At 37.4% G+C, this 25,434-nt stretch overlaps 1 protein-coding gene across 11 annotated transcripts in view; it reads right to left on the reverse strand.

Annotated features, from left to right (window-relative positions):
• The window catches only part of PFKFB1 (6-phosphofructo-2-kinase/fructose-2,6-biphosphatase 1), a 71,988-nt gene that overhangs the window by 44,278 nt on the left and 2,276 nt on the right, over positions 1 to 25,434 (reverse strand). For 3 of the 11 annotated variants that reach the window (XM_074324148.2, XM_074324147.2, XM_074324146.2), the window contains exon 2: positions 335 to 460. In XM_074324148.2, the coding sequence (XP_074180249.2) occupies positions 335 to 460 (126 nt within the window). Of the gene's footprint in view, positions 1 to 334; positions 461 to 19,546; positions 23,533 to 25,434 lie in introns of those variants that run through there. The other 8 variants (XM_074324143.2, XM_074324141.2, XM_074324144.2 and 5 more) reach the window with 8 other exon arrangements.

Genomic DNA, 25,434 nt, shown 5'->3' on the forward strand with positions numbered 1-25,434 from the left:
CAGTAATAAAAATAATGTTACTCATAGGGCTGTTGTGAAGTATTGCAAAAATGGAATTTCTTGAGGAAAGAGATTTAATGTTAGTAGTTTTTCTGCCTAGCACCTAGCATGGGATTGCGCAGAGTATGTGCTCAGGAAATTTTAAAATTTGTAAGAGTGTAGTGGTAGTGGTAATAACAGTAGCAGTAATAGTAGTAATTATAGTCCTAATACCGGTAATAATTGCGATATTCCTGGTACTGAGGGCTTTGTCCCTTCTGAGGCCTGCTACCTTATTCTGTTTTCAGCCAGTGGCCTGTAGGGGGCTGTAGAACAAAAGGTTTCAGAGACATACCTTTAGTTGGTGTTCCTATCCAGTTGAGATACCGGGTGAGCTTCGTAGAGATGTAAGTCTTTCCTCGAGCTGGTAAACCCACCATAATCACCATTGTGGGGGAGTTCGTAAACTGGGGTATGGATGCTGGAAAACAAACAGAGCCTCAAAAGTTTATCTCTATGATCACATGATCTTCTGGTACCAGCTGAGGGATGCAGAATTGGAAGGATCATCTCTACCACCATTATAACAAGAAAAAACCCTGTAAAATTGCAAATTGACTTTTTTTTTAATTCACCAGAAAACTGAGATTGCAGGGCAAACAGCTAACCCAAAATCTGTACAGCCATCTACAGGGAGCAACAGGGCCCAGATATTTATCTTTTGCAGATAGTACTGAACAATATATAAACTCCTAAGAAAATTCAGCTAAAAATGGTTAATGTATTGTTAAGGGTTGGTTGTGGGCTAGTGTGAGAATGTGAAGACCCTGGGGGCTGCAGACGTATGTAGTTTTATATCCTCTTGCATACTTTTCCTCTAGGAATTTTATCAAGTACTGAGAGGAAAGACTGAAAAGAATCCTGAGAAAGATATCCTGAGGTTATCCTGGGAAAGGAAACATAACAGCAGCCATTGCTGAAAGTGTTCCCATACCATTCTTCCTATATACCCTGTGGAACAAAAGCCTTAGTCATCATGGGGAAAGACAATACAATTGTAGCTTGAGAGCACTGGTGGAAATTCACTAAAGCTGGCAGAGAGGAGTAGCCAACACCACTGAAACTGCCCACACCAAACTTCTCTATCTCCTTTCAGGAAAATAAGCCTTAATCTGCAGAAAGAAGGGAAACAGGAACTGAGGGCACTGGTGGAAATTCAATACAGCTGGAGAAGAAAAATGGAAAAAATGCTCTAATCCAAGAGGAGCAGGAATATGTGCTAGGCTCATCGTTATATTTAGAGGAGGGGCAGGAACACTTGGGAAGGTTACACCTCCAAGACTCACGGTAAGCCTTCCTAAGACTGATGCTTAATTAAAATAGCATAAACTGCCCTTTGTCTCCTACACCCCACTACCAGGCTAAAAAAAGAAAAAAGAAAAAAAAACTGAGTAAAACATAATGGACTATATCTTTAAAGGATGCAAGAAATAAACTGTCTCCAGAGAGAAGCACAAAGGGAAGAATCAAGGCAAGAAGAAAACACAGTCTGAAGAGACACACAAATCACCAGGACCAGACTCAGTTATGAGACACACTTTGGAATTATCAGACAGGGAATTTAAAATATCTATGATTACTATGTTAAAGGCTTTATTGGAAAAGGTAGGCAACATGCAAGATCAGATAGGTAATTTCAGCAGGGGGATGGAACATATAAGAAAGAATCAAATGTAAATACAAAGAAAAAAACACAGTAACATATGAAGAATGCCTTTAATGTGTTTATCAGAGAACTTGACACAGCTGGGGAATTGGCAAACTTGAAGATAGATCAATAGAAATTATACAAACTGAAATGCAGAGAGAAAAAAGAGTAAAAAAACAGAACAAAACATTCAAGAACTCGGGGATACTCTTAAACAGTGTAACATATGTGTAATTAGAATATCACAAGGTGTTTTCCATAGTGGCTGCACCAATCTGCAATCCCACCAACAGTGCACAAGGTTTCCCTTTTCTCCACATCCTCGCCAGCACTTGTTGTTTGTTGATTTATTGATGATAGCCATTCTGACTGGGGTGAGGTGGTATCTCATTGTGGTTTTTATTTGCATTTCTGTTTTTATTTTTTGCATTGTGTTTTTATTTGCATTTCTCTAATGATTAGTGAGGTTCAGCATTTTTTTCATATGTCTGTTTGCCATCTGTATGTCCTCTTTAGAAAAACGACTCTTCATGTCCCCTGCCCATTTTTTAATTGGGTTGTTTGTTTTTCTGGAGTTGAGTTGAGTGAGTTGTGTGTTTTTTTTTGTTTGTTTTTTTTATTTATAAATTTTGGATATTAACCCCTTTAATAGTATGGAGGTATCTCAAAAAACTGAAAGTGGAACTACTTTATGACCCAGCAATTCCATTGCTAGGTATCTATCTGGAGAAATCCAAAACTCTAATTCAAAAATATTTATGCACCCCTATGTTTATTGCAACAAACAACCGAAATGCCCACCGGTAGAGTACTGGATTAAGAAATTGTGGTATATTTATACAATGGAGTATTATGCAGCCATAAAGAAGAATGAAATCTTACCATTTGCAACAACATGGATGGACCTAGAGAACATTGTGCTAAGTGAAATAAGTCAGACAGAGAAAGACAAATACCATAGGATCTCACTTGTATGTGGAATCTAAAGAAAAGAATAAATGAACAAACTAATCAGAAACAGTTTCAGAGACATAGAAGAAAAACTGAGGGTTGCTAGATGGGACGGGGGGTGGGCATAAGGGGGGAGGTGAGGGGATTAGAAAGCACAATCTGTAACCACAAAATTGCCACAGGGATACGAAAGTCAATTTGGGGAATGTAATCAATAATGTTGTAAAGATTTTGTAGGGTATCCGATGGACACTTGTCTCAATTAGGGAGACCACCTCAGGGATGATGTAGATGCCTGATCACTGCACTGTACACCTGAAGCTGAAGTTGAACAATAATGAATGTCAACTATAATTATATATATATATATATATATATATATATATATATATATATATATATATATATATATTTTTTTTTTACAAGAAGTGGAGTACAGCATAAGGACTAGAGAGTGGAAATGTAGTGGCTGTATGTGATGTCAGAGGGATAGTAGATTGGGGGCGGGGGGGTTATCACTGTGTGAGGAATATAAATGATAAATGTCTAACTATTACATGGTTTTGTACATCTGAAACTAATTTTTAAAAGAAGAACATAACAAGGCAAATGTGGAAGAAGAAATATTTGAAGAAATAATTGCCAAAATCTTCCAAAATTAGTAATTGATACCAAACCAGAGATTGAAGTATCTCAGAGAAAACCAAGCAGGGTAACTAAAATTTTAAAAAGAACCACATCACACTCAGGCATATCAAATTCAAACTGCAGAAAATCAGGCAGAAAAAATATATTTAGGCCAGCCAGGAAAAAGGAGTGGGGTGGGGGAACATCTTACCTGCAGAGGAATAATAAGAAGAATTACACTAGACTTCTTGTCAGAAGCCACATAAGCAAAAATACATTGCAATGAAACCTTTAAAGTATTGAAAGAAAAAATAAATAAAAAATAAAACAAAGAACCCCTGCCAATCCAGAATTCAAAATTCAGCAATAATGCCTTGCAAAAATGAAGTCAAAATAAAGACTTTTTTCTGACCCCCCAAAAAAAGAAAGAAAAACAAACAAACAAACAAACAAACAAAACAACCGACCAAACAACAACAACAAAAAAACACAGGAAATTCATCACCAGCAGACCTGCCTTATAAGAAATATTAAAGGACATTATTGAGGCACAAGGGACAGAGGACATTATTGAGGCATGGGTCAGAAAATTGTATCTACATAATTAAAGGAAGAGCCCTGGAAAAGGAATAAAAGCAAATATATATTTTTATTTTTCATATTCTTGGTTGTTCTAAAAGATAACTGACTGTTTAAAGCAACAATAATAACTGTATTGGGTGCTTATAGCATATGTAAAAATGAAATGAATACAACAATGACACAAGGAAATGGAGGAAGAAATTGGGAATATTCTAAGGTACCTGCACTACCTGTGAAGCAATATCATGTTATTTGAAGGTAAACCCAAATGATTTTAAAATGTATATTTAAAGCCTTGGGGAACCACTGAAAACTTGAAAAAAGACATATAAATGATAAGTAAACATCGCAGATAAAATGGGATCAAACAAAATGAGAAAAGGCAAAAAAAAAAAAAAGGAGAGAGAGAGAGAAAAAAAGGAAACAAAGAACAAATGCAATGAATAGAAAACAGCAGCATGGTAGATTTTAATCCAATTATGTCAATAATCACTTTAAATGTGAGTTGTTCTAAACACACCAACTAAAAGACAGAGATTGTCAGATTGGATAAAGAAAAAAGCAACACCCAACTATATGCTGTCTACAACACACACACAGCTGGGTCCAGTTCTGGGACCTTCTTTTATTTCTCATTAACTCAAATATATAACTTTGATAGGATGCATAGATACTTTTTTTGAAAACTGAAAAGTAAATATAGGCAGGTGAATCAGGGAAGAACACCAGAGTTTGAAATACCACCTAAAGAGTTGTGAGTTCAACATATTTTCCCTCCAGCATCCTGAGCCTGAATTGAACATGACACAGAACCCAGCAGTGAGCACTGTTTAGCAGAGTGAAACACAGGAGAAGCCTTGATGTTCTGGCCTGAGGAGTAGAAAAGAGAACTTCTGAAGTTCAGAAACAATATGGGAAATCTCTCAGGTTTTTATTTACTCTACTTCTTCTTTGGTCCCATAATGGATGTAGTGACAGCAAAGGCAGCCCAGAAACAAGAGTGAATCTTTATTATTATATTATATTATATTATATTATATTATATTATATTATATTATATTATATTATATTATACTACATTACATTATGCTATATTATATTATGTTATATTATATTATGTTGTTATGTTATGTTATGTTATATTATGTTATATTTATTATATTATATTAATTTTATATTGTGAAACTTTAGAAATAAAAACTCTAAGGAATGAGGTCCTTTCTGTGGTGGAGCCATGGCCTCAAGGAGGCAAAACTAAACTTCATATTATTTTTTCCTCTCTCTCTCCTCCTGTAACTTTTTCATGGAAATGGTACAACCAAGACAGTGGGTAGTTTCTAAACAGAGGACAGAAAATGGGAACCCAGGGAACAGGAAAGTACGGAAAAAATAAGAGGGAACAGTTTAGAAAAGCAACTGCATGAAATTATTTTGAGCCTCTGGGTTCACTTCTGACCTGTGAGTGCTTTGATCTGATTCTACTTAATATGCCAAAGATTTGGAAATTTTGTGAGTAAACTTCCACCCAAATCCCAGACTTAACCACTAGGTGGTGCACACACAGGACTGATCTAAATAGCACCACAAAAGTTTTGAAAACTGAACCGATGTTGGAACCACAATACAGAACAATATCAAACTCCATAGGATATAAACAAGATTTTGGGTCTCAAACAATATTCACAATGTCCAAGATACAAACCAAAATCAGCCAACATACAAATAACTATGAAACCTCAACTCACATAGAAAAAGACCATCAACAGATCTGAATGATGAAATGACACAGATGTTGGAATGTTCTTAAATTATCTATTATAAAAATGCTGAATGAGCAATCACAAACAATCTTAAAAAAGATATTAAAATGGAATAATTCAACAAACAAATAAAAGATACAAGCAAGAATCAAGTAAAAATTTTAAAACTGAAAACTATAATAGCTACAACAAAAATCCCTCACTAAATGGCAGAATAGAAATGATAGAGAAAAGAGTCAATAAACTCAAAAATCCATCAATAGAAATCATCCAATATAAACAACAGAGAAACAAAATATTGAAAAGAACAGAGAAACTAAGAATATATGGGACCTGTGTATCCAAAAAAATGTTATTAGAGTTCCAGATGGAGACAAGAAAGAGGAGGGCCTAAAAAAGTATTTGAGAAAATTATGACTGAAAGTTTCCCAAGTTGATTATAATCATAAACCCAGTGATTCAAGAGGCTGAGCAAATCCTAAATAGGATAAAACCATGAAATCCCATCTAGACACAAAATAATCAAATTGCTAAAAATGAAGGAAAAGGAAAAACTTTGAAGGTAATTTGGAGAAAAATGACACATTACCTATAAGGGAACAATAATGATTCAAATGACTGCAGATTTTTTAGCACAAACCGTAGAGGCCCTAGTAAAGTGGCACAACATTTTTAAAGTAGTGAAAGAAAAGAGTTGCTAACTTAGAATTCTATATCCAGCTAAAATACCCATTATTCAAGAAGTTGAAATAAAAACCTTTCTCAGTGAAGGAAAACTAAGAATCCATAGCTAGCAAACCTTCACTAAATAAATGCTGAAAGCATTTCTTTAGATAGAAAAGAAATTATACCAGAGGAAGCTAAGAACATGGGGAAATGAAGGAAGTGCAACAGAAATGGTAAATAGCTGGATAAATATAACAGGTTTTTTTTGCATTTTTTAGTCCTTTAAAACATGTTGGATGCTAGAAAGCAAACAATATATAACATTATATGACACTGTACAATGGGATCCTCAATGCACACAGATGTAATAAACAAGATATATATATATATATATATATATATATATGGCATGAAGGGAGAAGTATAAAGTGACATATATGGTAGTAAAGTTTATACATTCATATTGAAGTAGTAACAGATTTATTCTATACAGACTGAAAAGTTAAGTGTATGTTTTGCAATCCCTAGAGAAACTACTAAAAATTATGCCATGACAAACAGTAGAAATCACAATAGATAAAGTACAATGAAATACTAAAAACTATTCAAATAAACCAAAAGAAGGCAGGAAAAAGGGGGAAATGAATAAAAAAGGGAGACAATAGAAAACACATAAGAAAACAGTACATCTAAATCTAAACACACCAATAATTACACTAAAGGTAAATAATGTAAACACATCAATTAAGAGACAGTCAAATATATTTTGAATTAAAAATCTCATTGCACAAATATAGACTGTAAATTCTATATATTCAGGAAACTAGAAAACAGAAAAAAAACACAACTTATTTTTGAGGCGTGCATTACCTTGACACCAAAACTAGTTTTAAAAGTACAAAAAAAGAGAGAAATATATAAACCAATGTCTCTCATGAACATAGACATGAAAATCCTCAAAAAATTGGCAAATAAAATTTGGCCATATATAAAAATCAATATAGTAGTCCCTGTTATCCATGGGGATACATTCCAAGACCCCCCATTGGATGTCTGGAACCACAGATAGTACCAAATCCTATATATACTGTTTTTTCCCTATACATGCATACATATGATAAAGTTTAATTTATAAATTAGGCACAGTAACAGATTAACAAAAATAACCAATAATAAATTAGGATAATTGTAACAATGTACTGTAATAAAAGTTATGTGAATGTGGTCTCTCTCTCTGTCTCTGTCTGTCTCTGTCTCTCTGTCTCTCTCTTTCCTGAGTATGTTTTATATATTTCAGGGCAAACCTATTCCTGAATTTGTGTAATCATCCCCTACTTGCAGTAAATGCCTTGGTTTCACTCATTTCAGGAGATCCCTTTCTGAAGTCTTCATATAAGCTCAATACTTTCTGGCAGAACATATTGCCATCAATCAGAGCACATTTTCTGTCCATGTCTCCCACTTAAAAATTTACTGCCTTTTCAATCTTAACTAAGCACTTGTCACACACTGTGGCTGTAACTTTTGCAGTTTGAGGTGAGGCAGAAAAAGTAGGACACATTTCTTTTTCCTCCTTCACAATTTCATGGATAGAAGATTTGTTCTTACCATCGATCTCATCAACCTCAGTATGCATTTTTCTTTCCTTATTAGGTTGAAGACTTTCACCTTTTCACCAAAAGGGAACAGTTTACAGCTTCACTGTGGCATATCCAAATTGCCAGTATCACTACTCTTGCAATTTGGGGCCATTATTAAGTAAAATAAGGGTTACTTGAACACAAGCACTGTAATATCACATAAGTTGATCTGATAACTGAGACACCTACTAAATGACTAACAGGTGGGTAGTGTACATAGCATGGATACACTGGAAAAATGGATGATTCATGTGTCAGGTGGGATGGAGTGGGATGGTGTGAGATTTCATCACGTTACTCAGAACAACATACATTTTAAACTTATAAATTGTTTATTTCTGGATTTTCCATTTAATACTTTCAATTGGGTAACTGAAACCACAGAAAGTGAAACTGCAGATGATGGGGGAGAGGGGTACTGTAATAATACACCACAACCAAGCATGTTTTTTTTTTAAGTGCTATATATTTATTATGGAAAATTTGGAGAAGTCAGAAAAGAGCAAAGAACAAAATTAAAGTTAAAATCAATCCACGATATAACCATTGTTAATATTTTGTTATACTTCCTTCCCTGCTAACATTTTAAAGATAGTTTATATCATACTGAAAAAAATATTGATGATATAGTTCTTTATAAATGTAAGTTATATCGTGAACATTTTCTATTGCATGTTTTAACCCAGAAATGCAAAGCTGGGTCAATATATGAAAATTAATCAGTGTAAAAAAAGTATCAAAAAAGTGAAAAAAAACTTTCAACAAAATACAACATCCATTTCTGATGAAAACTCTCAGCAAACTAAGAATATAAGGGAACTTCTTCAACCAGATAAAGGATATCTACAAAAAGAAAAAACTCCTACAGCTAACATTGTACTTTATGTTGATAGACTGAACGCTTTCCTAATATCAGGAACAAGGCAAGAATGTCCACTCTCACCACTCCTATTCAACATAGTACTGGAACTCCTAATCAATACTATAAGGCAAAACAACAACAACAACAACAAAAAAAAAAAGAAAGAAAGAAAAATGAAATACAAGGCATACAGATTGTAAGGAAATAAATGAAACGGTTTCTGTTCACAGACAACATGATTGTCTATGTACAAAATCCCAGGAAATCTACAAAAATCCTTCTATAACTAGTAAATGAGTTTATCAAGCTCACAGGATACAATATCAACACAAAAGACAATCATTACTGTCAACAAGTAATGAACAATTCAAAACCAAAATAAAAAGTAAATATTTAAAATAGCTCTAATAAGATAGAATACTTAGGTATAATACTAACAAAACCTGTATAGGATGTATATGCTGAAACTACAAAATGCTGCTTAAAGAAATCAAAGAACTAAGTAAAAAGAAAGACATACTGTGTTTATGGATTGGAAGACTCAACATAGCCAATATGCTCATTCTCTGCAAATTGATCTACAATTGTAACACAGTACCAATCAAAAATCTCACCAGGATTCCTTGAAGATATAGACAACCTGATTCTAAAATTAATATGGAAGGGCAAAGGAACTAGAATGGCTAAAATAATTTGCAACATAAGAACAATTTTGAAGGAAACTCCCTACCTGATTTTAAGACTTACAATAAAGCTACAGTATAGTAGTCCTCCCTTACTTGTGGTTTTGCTTTCCATGGTTTCAGTTACCATGGTCAATTGTGGTCCAAAGTATTAAGTGGAAAATTCCAGAAATAAACAATTTAAGTTTTAAATTTCATGCAGTTCTGAGTAGGGAGATGAAATCTTGCACTGTCCCACTGTGTCCCTCTTGGGACATATATCATCCCTTTTTCCAGTGTATTCATGCTGTATATGCTACCCATGACCATGTTTGTTATCAGACAGACAATGTAGTATTGCACTGCTTATGTTTGAGTAACACTTATTTTACTTAATAGTGACTCCAAAGTGCAAGAGTAGTGATTCTGGAAATTCAGATATGCCAAAGACAAGGCGTAAAAGGCTTCCTTTAAGAAAGAGATGACAACTTCCAATTACAATGTTCATCCAAAAGGCTTTGGCCAAGCAACGTTCAACTATTAAGGATCCCTAACCATTGATGTCATCTGCTTTTGACATCCAACCATCAACATAATCATGACACAATAGTCTAGGATCACCCAAAACAGTTGATTTTCCTTCTGACATGTGGTCAGAAGGTCAATAGTAGCATAATGACACATCACAATGCCTATGTCATTCACGTCACTTCATCTCATCACATAGGCATTGTGTCATCTCATTTCACATCAACACAAGCAAAAGAAGGGTGAGCATAGTACAATAAGATATTCTGGAGTCTCACTTAGACGTCATCAAAATGGCGGCGTGAGGTGAGCCTCTGTAAATCTCCCCTGGAATTTACAACTAATCAAACAACTATAACTCCACAAAGGACTCCCTGTACAGCAGACAGGCAAGACAAAGAGGCCCACTACTGAATTCACCTAAAGGTGGGCAAAACGTATGAGTGGGGGAGGAGGGAAGGGAGAAGTGTGGAGACGGAGCCGCGAGGGCACAGGACGCAGACCTAGCTCAGTGCGCCGAGCTTGGTGCATTCCGGAACTACCGCAGCTGCAGGACAGGGAAGAACTCAGACTGCTAGATCTCCGTTTATGGCCCACAGGGCTGAGGGGACAAAATATAAAATGGCTGAACCCAACGCTCATGGCAGAGACCTCGGAAAAAAGACTGACGGAAGAAGGCTGAAAACAGTGGTTTAAGCCCTCACTGCTGAGCAGAGAATGGAAGCCTTAGTCACTGAGAATAGCCGTCCATCCCTACCCTCCAACAGCTCGCCCCACGCCCACCTGCCCAGTGCTAGAAGCGGAACACTAGCAGTGTCACATCAAAAGAACAGAATATTTGCTGTTCTGCGAACTGTGGACCGCAGACACAGATTTGCAGCCCAACTAGTTCTGGCAAAGGGGAGGGAGCTGTGAAAGCAGGACCGGCTATGGTGGTGGTCGCCACCATTGCTCTGGGACACCTCTCACAACTCACCCCACCCCTGGCCCCACCTATCTGGGCGGATCCCTGCAGGACTAAACACAAATGCTGAAATAAACAGGCTGAGAATCTGATGCAGGAAGAGCTTTGGAACTTCAAAACTCTCCGCATACCCACACGGACACTGCACACTGTGACCCAGGCGAAATATTAACAGAGGAGAAGCCTGTCTCCCAGAGAATCCCCCCATTGTGTGAGAAGCTGGAATAGTGCAGAGAAAACATAGCACTACCATGTGAGAGAGAAAAAGCTGCAGTCGGAGAGAAAATAAAACATTCTACCAACAAGTACTGGAAAACAAAAGAAAGACCTCTTCCTATCAACCTGTTGCAGAAGCCACTCCTGTAGATGTCTAGGAAGAGAAATAATAAATCAGTAATTGCCATGAATAACCAAGGCAACAAGACAGCTCAGAAAGAAAGTGAAAAGTCTCCAGAAAAGGAACTTAAAGATATGGAAATATGTGACTTAAATGACAGAGAATTCAAGATTGCACTCTGAAAAAACTCAACGAGATGCAAGAAAACACAGAAAGGCAGTTTAATGAACTCAGAAACACAATCAAAGAAAAACATGAGCATTTTAAGAAAGAGATTGAAATTTTAAAAAAGAACCAAATAGAATTTCTGGAGATTAAGAACTCAGTAGAAGAAATTAAGAACAAAATAGGCAGTTTAGGTAGTAGAGTTGACCAAATGGAGGAAAGAATCAGTGACACCGAAGATAGAAACCTGGAAATGACACAGATGGAAGAAGAAAGAGAGTTGAGACTTAAAAGAAATGAAAGGACTCTAAAAGAACTTTCTGACTCAATCAGAAAGATCAATATAAGAATAATGGGCATACCAGAAGGAGAAGAAAGACAGAAGGGAACAGAGGATATATTCAAACAAATTGTCGATGAGAACTTCCCAAACTTGTGGACAGAACTGGATCCTCAAATCCAAAAAGCAAATAGAACACCTAATTACCTCAATCCCAGCAGGCCTTCTCCAAGGCACATTGTATTGAAGATGTCTAAAATCAACAACAAGAAAGAATCCTCAAGGTAGCCAGGGAAAAGAAGACGGTAACCTACAAAGTAAAGCTCATTAGATTATCATCAGATTTTTCAGCAGAAACTCTACAAGCCAGGAGGGAATGGAACCTAATATTCAAACTATTGAAAGAGAGAAATTATGAGCCAAGAATAATATATCCAGCAAAGATATCCTTTAGATATGAAAGAGGAATAAAGACCTTCCAGACATACAGAAGCTGAGGGAATCTTCTAATACACGACCTGCCCTACAAGAAACACTCAAGGAGGCTATTCAACCACCATCAACAGGGACAATTTGTGGCAACCAAAACATAAAAATGGGGAGTGTAAAGGCCTGAACCGGAATATGGGAATGGAAAAAGTAAGCGTGCTGAGGAAAATGGAATACTACAAATATCAAACTTTCTTTTACATAAACTTAAGGCTAGCCACTCAAAAAAAATCAAGAACTGAAATATACACTGTAATAAAAGAGGAAACAGAGGGAAACATCATAGACTACCATGACACAGAAATAATAGACAGCAACAAAAAGGCAAAGAAACAATGGAGACACAGCCTTAGCAGAAAACTAAAGACAGAATGACAGGAAATCCTCATATATCAATAATCATCCTAAATGTAAATGGACTGAACTCGACAATAAAAAGGCACAGAGTAGCAGATTGGATTAAAAAAACTAAACCCAACCATATGCTGTATCCAAGAGACACATCTCAGCTACAAGGACAAGCATTGATTCAAAGTGAAAGGGTGGAAATTGACACTCCAAGCAAATGGTATCCAGAGAAAATCAGATGTAGCCATGCTGTTATCAGATGAAACAGACTTCAGGGTGAAAAAGGTAACAAGAGACAAAGATAGACATTTCATAATGGTAAAGGGGACTATACAAAAAGAAGACATAACAGTCATCAATATCTATGCCCCCAATAAGGGAGCACCGAATTATACCAAGCAACTACTAACAGAACTAAAGGGAGAAATTGACCAAAACACAATTATACTAGAGGACTTAAAGACATCATTGACAGGTATAGATCATCCATTCCCATATAGATCATCTAGGATAGATCATCCAAACAGAAAATAAATAACGAAATAGCAGCCTTAGATGACACATTAGATGAAATGGACATAGTTGACATATATAGAGCACTTCATCCTAAAACATCAGACTATACATTTTTTTCTAGTGTACATGGAACATTCTCAAGGATAGACCATATATTGGGACATAAAATCAGCCTCAGCAAATTTAAGAATATTGAAATCATACCAAGCATATTCTCTAATCACAAGGCTTTGAAAGTAGATATCAACTGCAAAAAGAAAGCAGGAAAAAACACAAATACATAGAGATTAAACAACATACTTTTAAAGAACGACTGGGTAAAAGAAAAATTAGAGGAGAGATCAAAAGATGCATAGAAACAAATGACAACGAAAATACATCCTACCAAAAATTTCGGGATGCAGCGAAAGCAGTTTTAAGAGGGAAATTTATATCATTACAGGCCTATCACAAGAAACAAGGAAAATCCCAAATAAATAACCTCCTGTTACACCTTAAAGAGCTAGAAAAAGAAGAACAAATGAAACCCAAGGTCAGCAGAAGAAAGGAAATAACAAAAATCGAGCAGAACTAAATGAAATAGAGAACAAAAAGACAATAGAAAAAATTAATGTGACAAAGAGCTGGTTCTTTGAAAAGATTAACAAAATTGACAAACCCTTGGCTAGACTCACTAAGATAAAAAGAGAGAAGACACTAATTAACAAAATCAGAAATGAAAAAGGGGAAGTTATCACGGACACCACAGAAATACAAAGGATCATCCAAGAATACTATGAAGGACTATATGCCACCAAATTCAATAGCCTAGAAGAAATGGACAAGATCTTAGAAACACATAGCCTTCCTAGGGTGAACCATGAAGAACTGGAAAATCTAAACAGACCGATCACCAGTAACGAAACTGAATCAGTCATCCAAAACCTTCCCAAAAGCAAAACTCCTGGACCAGATGGCTTCACTAGTGAATTCTACCAAACCTTCAAAGAGGATCTAATATCAATCCTGATCAAACACTTCTAAAAAATTGAACAAGAGACAGTACTCCCTAACTCATTTCATGAGGCCAACATTACCCTGATACCAAAACCTGGTAAGGACAACACAAAAAAAGAAAACTACGGACAAATATCTCTGATGAATACAGATGCAAAAATCCTAAACAAAATTCTAGCAAATCGAATACAACAATGCATTTAAAAGATTATTCATGGATAGCCACGTGCAAAAGAATGAAACTGGACTGCTATTTGTCACCATGTACCAAAGTTAATTCAAAATGGATCAAAGACTTAAGCATAAGACCTGACACAATAAACTGCATAGAAGAAAACATAGGTACTAAACTTATGGACCTTGGGTTCAAAGAGCATTTTATGAATTTGACTCCAAAGGCAATGGAAGTAAAAGCTAAAATAAACGAATGGGACTATATGAAACTCAAAAGCTTCTGCACAGCAAAAGAAACCATTGACAAAATAAAGAGGCCACCAACTGAATGGGAGAAGATTTTTGCAAACAGTGCCTCCGATAAGGGGCTAGTATCCAGAATATACAAGGAACTCATGCAACTCAACAACAAAAAAAGAAACAACCCAATTGAAAAATGGGCAGAGGACTTGAAGAGACATTTCTCCAAAGAGGACATACAAATGGCAAATAGACATATGAAAAAATGCTCAACATCACTAATCATCAGAGAAATGCAAATCAAAACCACAATGAGATATCACCTCACCCCAGTCAGAATGGCTATCATCAACAAGACAAATAGTAACAAATGTTGGAGAGGCTGTGGAGAAAAAGGAACCCTCATACACTGTTGGTGGGAATGCAGACTGGTGCAGCCGTTATGGAAGGCAGTGTGGAGGTTCCTCAAAAAATTACGAATAGTATTGCCATATGACCCAGCAATCGTACTCCTAGGTATCTACCCAAAAAATCTGAAAACATGTATACATAAAGACACGTGTGCTCCAATGTTCATTGCAGCTTTGTTTACAGTGGTCAAGACATGGAAACAACCAAAATGTCCTTCGATAGATGAATGGATAAAGAAGTTGTGGTATATATACACAATGGAATACTATTCGGCGGTAAGAAAAGATGATATAGGAACATTTGTGACAACATGGATGGATCTTGTGAGTGTAATGCTGAGCGAAATAAGTCTGACAGTAAAAGCAGAGAACCATGTGATTTCACTGATATGTGGTATATACACCAAAAACAACAAAAGAACAACACAAACAAATGAGAAACAGAAACTCATAGACACAGACAATAGTTTAGTGGTTACCAGAGGGTAAGGGGGTTGGGGGGTGGGAGATGAGGGTAAGGGCGATCAAATATATGGTGATGGAAGGAGAACTGACTCTGGGTGGTGAACACACAATGGGATTTATAGATGATGTAATACAGAATTGTACACCTGAAATCTATGTAATTTTACTAACAATTGTCACCCCAATAAATTAATAAAAAGATATTCTGAAATAGAGAGACTAAATTCACATAACTTTTATCACAGGATATTGTTATATTCTATTTTATTATTAGTTATTGTTGTTACTCTATTACTGTGCCTAATTTGTAAATTAAACTTTATCGTAGATATGTATGTATAGGAAAATAAAACATAGTATATATAGGGATTGGTATTAGCTGCAGTTTCAGGCACCCACTAGGAGTCTTGGAATGTATCCTCCACTAATAAAGGGGGGTCTACTCTTCTCAAGATGGTGTGGTATTGGCAAAAGGATAGGCAAATACATCAATGAAATAGAATAGAAAGCCCAGAAATTGTCCAAAATTAGTTGAATATATTTGTGTGAGTCATGCAATCCAATGGAGAAAATAGAGTCTTTTCAACAAATGGTGCTAGAATAACTGGAAGTCCATATGCAAAAGTAAGCATCAACACATACCTTTCATCTTATGGAAAATGTAACTCAAAATGGACCACTGGCCTAAATATAAAATATAAAGCTATAAAACTTCTGAAAGAAAACATAGGAGAAACACACTGAGGCCTAGTGCTGGTTGCTGGCTTCCTTAAGATGCAAACACTGAAAAAGCCTCATGCACTACAAATTGGGTGTGTGCGGGGCCTCAGTGAATCACCAGGGTGAAGGAAGTGGTGCTCACCAAACCAATTCAGATTCAGATTTGGCCATGGTGGTCTGGGAGGGCTCAACTCAGGAAAGATGGCAACTGTCTGCCAGCTGCATGAAAGAAGGACCCCATTCAGGAAAAATGGCGACTATCTTCCAGCCCTCACCACGAAGCCACACACCTCAGTCTGCTCCCCCATACGTCTCTGATGCTGCTCGAGTCACTGTCCCTCCTCCATAGCCCAGGGTGTGTGCCTGTGGGTGAGGCTGTGTGGTCCCTTTAAGAGGACGTCTGGGTTTTCCACAGGCTTCTGTCCCACCCAGACTGTCGGAGTCTCCACTGTTTCTCACAGACAGATATTGTGGGGGCTCCTCTTCCTGGCACCAGTACTCTGGGCTGGGGTGCCTGCTGTGGGGCTGGAGTCTCTTTCTCCTCCGTGGGAAACCTCTGTGGCTGAGATATCCCTCCCAAGTTTCATCCACCAGACAGAGGTTTGGGGACCGCCCGTTTCACATCTCCGCCTCTCCTAGCAGTCTCTTCTTTATATCCTTAGTTATAAAACTTCTATTCAGCTAGACTTCAGATGATTCTCCAGTTTGATTGTTCTATAATTTCATTGTAATTTTGATGTGTTCACGGGATGAAGCCAGCACAGCATTTATCTACTGTGCCATCTTGGATCGCCGAAGTTGTACACTTTAAAATGATGAATTTTATGGTATGTGAATTAGATCTCTATTAAAAAATTTTTTTTCTAAAGTATAGGAAAATATATACAGGCTAATATGTTAAATAAAACTAATTATATATATTATTTATATATATAATATGTATTTAATAACTATATATATAATATGTATATAATAACTATATATATATGTATGTATATGAAAAAATGGATTACAGGGCAAATTGCCAACATACAAGATTACCAGAAATAATCTCCTTGAACATCAATAAAATATTCAAGTCACCAGGAAGATATAGCAATTCTAAATTTGTTTGTAACAATTTACAAAGCTCCAAAATTGATTTAGTTACAAGGAAACATTAACAAATTTTGCATATCAATAAGCAGACAAAACCCCAGAAGACTATAGAGCATTTGAGCCAGTAAACAAACATGACTTAAGAATATACTAAACTGAACCCAACTGTGAAATGTACATTTTTTTTCAAGTCCTCATGGAACATTCACCAAAACTTTCACATGTTGGTCCGTAAAGCAAATCTCAGTAGATATCAACAAATTGAAATCATAGAAAGTTTGTTCTCTGAAGAGAATGGAATATAACTGGAAATGGCAAGGGCACTTGTCCGTTAAAACAGAAGCTAGCCCTGGCCCAAGGGCTGACACCAATTACAGAAAGCCTCCTGCTGTGCCAGGCATTAACACTTTAGTTGCTAGATGATAACTGGAAAAGGGACTGAGGTGGTCAGGGCGTAAGTGATGGAGAAACTAAGAAATCCCAGAGCTGTGACTACTTACTATATTTTCTGGAAATGTTTTACAAATTCATATGTCCAAACAATTGTGCATCTGTAGGGTATCATCCCTGTTTAATGGTCCAATTATAACATAGGATGCTTATATTTAAAAAGAAGAAAGTCTGATGACTAATGAGATGAGCATCCAACTCCAGAGACTAAAAAAAAAAACACTACAGAATAAATCCAAAGACAGTGAAAGACATAGGATAATGATGAGAAAAATAGTTCAATAGAAAACAAAGACAACAGAATGAATCAAAAAACCAAAAGTTGATTACTTTATAAAACTTATAAAAGTGATAAACTTCTGGTAAGATTGATCAAGAGAAAAAAAGAGAAGGTACAAATAAACAATATTAGAACAAAAGAGGATATAACTGCAAATGCAACAAAGATTTTTAAAAATACAAATATAAGAAATGTATGCAAATAAATTTGAAAAGTGATGCCAAATAGAAAAATTTCTAGATAACCATAACTTAAAAGTGACAAGTAGAAATAGCAAACTGGAGTGATTAAATAATTATCGTATCAGTTAAAATATTTCTTATGAAGAAGACGCCAGGCCCCAATGTTTTTACATGAAAGTTGTGCCAAATATTTAAAGAACAGGTAGTTCCTTGGACAACATTTGTCAGAAAATAGAATGAAAGAAAATAGTTCTCACTTTATTTTATGGCATCAAAATCAAACATATGAATGGAAAAGTACAGGCCAATCTCATTCATGAACAAAATGCCAAATTCCTAAACAAAATATTAATGAATTAAATCCAAGCAGTTTTTATCCTAGGACTGAAAGATTAGTTCAACATAATAAAAAATCTCTAATGTAATTCACATTAACAGATTAAAATATACAATCAACATGTCATCTCAGTGGATATAGAAAGCACCTTTAATAAAATTCAGCATCTACTCATTTAAAAATAATCCAATTGGCAAATTAAGAATAAACTGAACTTCCTTAATCTGTTAAATGGCATCTACAAAAAAATGCAGCAAACTTACTCAATGGTGAAACTTTAAAAGCATTCCCTTTAAAATTAGGATGAACATAAGAATGCATACTATTAACATTTCTACTCAACATTGTACTGAAAATGGTGAGTGTATTAGAGGTAGGAGGTCATAGCAGTGCAGTGATATATGAAAAAGCAGCTACAAAAAAAACGATTGGAGGGGGAAAATGATAACTGTCATTTATATACAAATTATCAAAACTGATAAGTTGATCAGGTTTGCTAGTTACATATACAATATACAAAACCCAATTATATTTGTATACATTAGCAATAAACTGCTATAAAATGTAATTTTCAAAAAAGTTATCATTTACAATAGCAACATAAAATAAGCAACAACATTTCTTACAATGATGTGCAAGCCCTTTTAAATTACAAAACGTCCCTGAAATAACATGAAAAACTCTAAATAGATGGAGGGAAAAAGATGTTAACGCTCCTTAAATTGATCTGTAGGCTGAATGTAATTCCAATTAAAATCTCAAAAGTTGTGTGTGTGTGTGTGTGTGTGTGTGTGTAATTTGTGTAACATGATAAGCTGATTCCAAAATTTATAGGGACAAAATTTTCTTTTCATTTCATTGCATTTAATAACTAACAGCTAGAAACTACTTAATAGCTCATAAACAGTAAGATGGATAAATTGTGCTGCATTAACAAAATGCAACATTACACAGCAAGGAATTAAACAAGCTACAATTGCGTGCAATAATATAGATGGCAAGCAAGACATACAGGTGAGTAAGAAAAACAAGTCAAAGATGAATATACTCAGCTATTTAAGTATTTTACACGTTAATACGAGGTCAGATTATTAAGTTTGCGAACTCATCCTAGAAACAGTGTTACATACCTCATTGCTGAATATCACTATAGTCACCTTCGAAGTACTCCCCTTGGGAAGCTATGCACTGACGCCAACACCTAGTCCAGCCTTCAAAGCAATTTTGGAACTCTTTTTCTGGAATGGCCATCACAGCTGTCATCGTATTTCCCTTGATATCCTAAATGTCATCAAAATGTCTTCCTTTAAATATTTCCTTTATCTTTGGGTAAAGAAAGAAGTAATTGGGGGCTAGATCCGGTGAGTCAGGGAGGGTGTTCCAATACCATTATTTGTTTACTGGCTAAAAACTCCCTCACAGACAGTGCTGTGTGAGCTGGTGCACTGTCGTGATGCAAGAGCCATGAATTGTTGGCCAAAAGTTCAGGTCGTTTTTGTATAACCTTTTCATGCAGCCATTTCAGCACTTCCAAATAGTAAACTTGGTTAACTATTTGTCCAGTTGATACAAATTCATAATGAATAATCCCTCTGATATCAAAAAAAGATTAGCAACGCTGTTTTGACTCTTGATTTGGACTGACAGAAGAACTTTTTTTGTTGTGGAGAACTGGCTGACTTCCATGGTGCACTTTGACACTTTGTTTCAGGGTCATATTGGTACACCCATGTTTCATCACCAACGATAACATGGCCCCAAACATCGTTTGCCTCTCCAAAAGGTCTTGGTAAACTTTTATTCTCCTTTGCTTTTGTTCATCAGTGAGCTCCTTTAGGACTATTTTTTGCACACAGCTTTCTCATGCCAAGGTTTTCAGTTAAGATTTTCCTAACTGTTTCTCTATCGATGTTTACTTGGTCTGCTATGCTTCTTACAGTCAGCCGACGATTTTGATGCACAATTTGACAAATTTTTGCAATGTTTTCATCAGTTCTGCTTTTTACTGGCTGCCCTCACTCCTCTTCATCAGTGACGCATTCTCTCCCCTCAGAAAAACGTTTAATCCATTTGTACACTGCTGTTTTCTTCATGGCATTATCCCCATAACCTTGGATTAACATGTGCCTGATTTCACTCCCACTCTTGCCAAGTTTAACAAGAAATTTAATGTTTGTTCATTGCTCTAATTCAAGCTCAGACATTCTCGCAACGGCACACAAAAACATGTAACATCAATAATGAATGCCTCTCAGCAAGACACAACCACACGTCGACACGAACTCAGCTGTGAGACACTGATATACCAGGGTTATGAAACCTTACTGAGCTGTTTGTATAGCACTGCCAATGTAAGTGCACCGTGGTGAGTTTGTGAACATAATTGTCAGACCTCATATATTTAATCCTCAGAACAACTTTATTAAGTGGTTGTTTGTCTCCTCTCCCCCACCACTGCCTTTGGGGCCAGGCAGATCTTCTAGAGAATGCTCCAAGCAAAAGATGATTCAGATATTTCTGGGGTAAATAGCCTGGCCTCCCCAGCAAGAAAAGGTGAGGAAGACATTGCCCAGGGCAGGACATGGCAACCACTATCTAGGTTTATTGCATCGGTGCTCTGACATAATTCAATCAACAACTAATGAGTCTCATACACACAGAGTCCCATGCTTAGCTATGGTGAGTGGTAGAGTAGAAATCACACAGAGTGACCATTTACCGAGCATCTTCTATGTGCCATGCTCTAGGCTTGATGCTGAAGATGTGATGGGCAAAAAGACCACACACCTACCTTCTTGTTTAAATAATCATAACTAACATTTATTAAATGCTTGCTAAGAACTGGACACTATTATAAGCATTCTACATGCTTCAGCTCTTTAATCTTCACAGCACTATTACTGACTTCTTTTTACAGTTCAGGAAACGGCAGCACAAAGAAGTTAAGAGACTTGTCCAAGGTCACAGAGCCAGGAGCTGGGACTCAAGCCTAGGCAGTCTGAATCCAGAACCTCTGAATCACTGAATCACTCCAACAACGTGGAGAGGTGGATATTAAGCCTGTTTTACAGCTGAGGAAAGAGAGACTCAGAACTGAAGTGAACACATATTTATTTTGCACCCTTTATGTGACAGAAACTATATTAGGTGATTTATGTATAGTTTTCCTCCAACCTGAAAGACATAGTTCCCAGGAATATAAGGGTCCAAACTCTGGAGGAGTAAGGTATGCAGAGAGTGGTTTGCCTGCTTGCCAGCTAAACTCAACAGCCCCTTAGAATGGATCAAGAGTGGCTGGGTGGGTGAAGGTGGCGTGTAATTCTGTCTCATCCAGGTTCCTAGATCTCTAGATGAGTGAGTAAAACTGCTGGTGGAAAGGAGAAGGGAGGAGAACAGGAGGCTGGGTTTTCTCCCCCTCTTCCTCTTCTTCTTCCATCCACACTCTCTACATCCTATACACAACATTTAACATCCACAAATTGGTAGTTACAAAATAGTCATGGGGATGTAAAGTACAGCATGGGGAATATAGTCAATAATATTGTAATAACTATGTATAGTGCCAGATGGGTACTAGACTTATTGGGGGATCACTTCATAAATTATGTAAATGTCAAACCACTATGCTGTACACCTGAAACTAATATAAAATAATAGTGAATGTCAATTATAATTGGAAAATTTAAAAAGTACATAAAATAAAATGAGAATAATTACAGCCAAAAACCACAACAAAACCATCCTACATCTTCCTGGATCCTCTAATCAACTATCTCTCCTCCAGCTAGCTCTGACCCTAGACCTCCTCCAGCATTAGCTTAGTGGAAGCTTGGTCAGCTGAACCCTGAGATGTCTGGGTCCTACAATCCACCGCTGTCTTATCTCCACCCACCTTATGGCTCCTCAGGCCATAATCCTTGGGCTGAAATCATCTTGGTCCACAACTGTCCCATTATCTATGGGAAATATATATATACAGGTTTTGTTTGCTTTTCCTTTGCCTCTGCTCTTTCTTAAATTTTCATGGTGAACACTACACCAACAGGCTGTCACTAAGAAGACTGAGTATCTTCTCCTTCTCTCTGAGTAGAACAACAAGTGTTCATATGTCCCAAGAAGGCAATTCAGGAGACAGGACACACAGACCTTTACCAACCCAGTCAGGTATAGATTTATTAGAAGAGGCTTGAGAAAGGGGACGGGCAAAACTCACCAATGACATGGCACTGTTGTGTACCCAGCACCTGTCCCCTGAGAAACGATTCCAGGAATCATCACCTTATTTCACCCAAGCACTATCACACAGGAAAAAATTTAAGACACTTCACTGAAGTCACCAAAATGCAACATTTTAGGCTAAGCACTGAACAATTCCAAACTAGAAATGTCAAATTTCAAACAAGAAGCATTCCAAATAAGCTCTGGATGAGAAAAAGTTCCCTGTCAAAAATCTCTCTGATTAAATGGTCTTTACCCAATCCTCATTCTTTCTCTGTCTTCATCTCTCTTTTTGTCTGTCTTTCTCTCATTCTTTTTCTACCTTTTCTGACACTAGCCTCTTGTTATCCTATAGCTACTTCATCCAGCCACTCATTTATTTCAGCTTTCAGGTTGGGGTGGGGATGGATGGGGGCATGTCCTTTGCTCTCCTTCTATACCCACTTTATCACCACCACCTTTAAGCCCATGAGAGCAAACCCCACTTACAGCCCCTCCTCCGTTGCAGCCCGCTGCTGCCACTGCTGTGTGGAATCCAGATCTTCTGCAACCTCGTTTGGGTGAGCTCTCCCATCTGTCGAGACATCTTACGTGTCACAGCTAATGACACTACTGTCCAAAAGGTACCGGACCTCACTTCCCGTCTTGCTGTCTCTTTTGTTGCTGTGGCCACAGCCGCAGGTGGACAGAGTTGGGACAATGAGGTGTACTGGGCTTCTGTGCCCTCTGGCAGCTTGTCTCCAGCCTCCTCTCCTCTTTCCTAGCCCTTGCCTGCCTCTGCTCCTGTATGTACCAGTGGGGGCTTGGGTGCAGAGAGGGAGAGGTTGGACAGAGGTCAGTAGAGGCCTCTGAACTCCAAGAGCTGTGTACATAGGAGATAAGTTCCTTCCAGCAAGGAAGGCAGCCAGCAAGACAGCCCAGGTCTGGCCAGTCACTTCCCTCCAATGAAGACAGGACTAGTAGAGTATGCAAATAAAAGAACAAAGATCATGTGCTTATATCCTGTGTGGGATAGGGAGGCAAAGGTGATGAAGGCAGGTCCCAGCAACTTTCACAGCTTTGAAATAAAATAACGGGCCCAAGTAGAATGTCAAATTTCAACAGGGAAACGGAGATCCACATCAGAAATGCAAGGTCCCCAAGTACGAACACACAAAGTCCCTATTGAAAAATGCAATGTTTTGATCCAGCAATCAAAGGCCCAAACTGGAAGCAGAAGGCTCACTGCCTCATTGCCCCATACTCCCCCCCCAAATGGCATTGCAACCCTTGTCTTTCCGTGAATTCTGCTGCTGTTCCTATTGCAGGCCCTCTCCCTCCTAAAATGTGCTGCCGGGGCACTCTTGGAGAGATGGGCACTAACTGATCATCTTTATGCTCTCTCCAGCCAAGGCTAAATAAATCAGAGTAAACCTGATACCTCTGGGAAGAGAAATGAATGCAGCCATTGCTGCAGGAGAGATGGTACGCACTGCCCACATGGCTACCAGCTGCAATCAAGTGCCCTAGGGAGAAAGGCATCGTGATTTGATCCAGAACCTGGCTAAAGACCCTCATGCCAAACCAAGGGGATGGAGGTTTAGAGTGGAGACTGTGGCAGGTGGAGTGTGGGAAGCAGGGAGCAATGGCCTCAAAATAGGACATCAGACCCAGTTGTCTCCACTTTACCCTCCCTCGCCCCCTGGTTGTGTTGAGGCTTTCATGTGTAGAACTCATCTAACGGCACAGCTCAGCTGGAAGATATCCAAGTGTGCTCTTACTTCATTCTTTTGCAACTTTCCCACCCCCTGATGAACCTCCAGTGATTGGCTATGAGGAAGCTCAACTTTCTTCCACTGAGCTGGGCTGCATACGGGCAATCTCTTATGGATAGAAATCTCCACTCCCTGCCCACCAATGCTTTCAGCTCCACTTGGCCTTTTTAGAAGTTCCCTAAAATGCATTCTCAGTGGCCTAGTCTACACAAGGGTTAGATTCCTTCCAGTTGTTGTTTATACCCATCTTTCAATCTTTCAATACATTTCAGAGACTGCCCATGTAAATGAATCTAGTGAGGCTGTGGATCACAGTGGTTAAGAACAATGGGCTCTTGGAGCCATACTACCCAGGTGGAATCCCACCTCTGCCCCTTGTTATGAGACCCTGTGCAGAAGACCTAACTTCTTAGAGCCTCAGTTTTTTCATCTGTTAAGAGCACCTACCACCTTAGTGTTGTTGAAGATTCAACATGTTAATATATATAAAGCAACCTGGGAAATGCTCGACATATATCACCTAACACTGTGATTCCCTCTGTGAAGTAAATGATCAGTCAACTTTTTGGCTAATCTGCAACTTCTAATGTAATGTTGAGCACACAGGAAATATTCAGTAAAGGAAACTTACAACATTATTACAAAGGGTTGACATTTATAATAAATAAAGAGCTCTTGCCAATCAACTAGAAAGATGAAATCATTTTTGCATTTTGGGTGTGGTGAAACAGAAGTACCCTAGAAATCATTTCATCCAATCTTCTCAGGTGAGAAAATGTAGGCCTACGGAGGGGAAGTATTTTCCTAAGGTCCTGCAGCAAATAAGTCACCAAGTCATCAGTAGATATTGGGGACCTGATTTCTCCCAGTCCATGGTTTGTCTTTGGTTAATTGATCAATCTAGTTTGATTTAAGAATGTTGTCTTCCAGATTAGCTCAGAATCTTTAGAGTCTCAGAACTAGACTTTGAAAGATATATAACTATCTTAATCCTAGTAAGTCTCTTAATAAGTATCACTGTGCTAATGCTAATAGTCTTAATAACT

This window comes from Rhinolophus sinicus, chromosome 18 (genome assembly GCF_057876585.1).
Source record: "Rhinolophus sinicus isolate RSI-liver-muscle chromosome 18, RSI-T2T, whole genome shotgun sequence".
In the NCBI taxonomy this organism is placed as follows: Eukaryota; Metazoa; Chordata; class Mammalia; order Chiroptera; family Rhinolophidae; genus Rhinolophus; species Rhinolophus sinicus.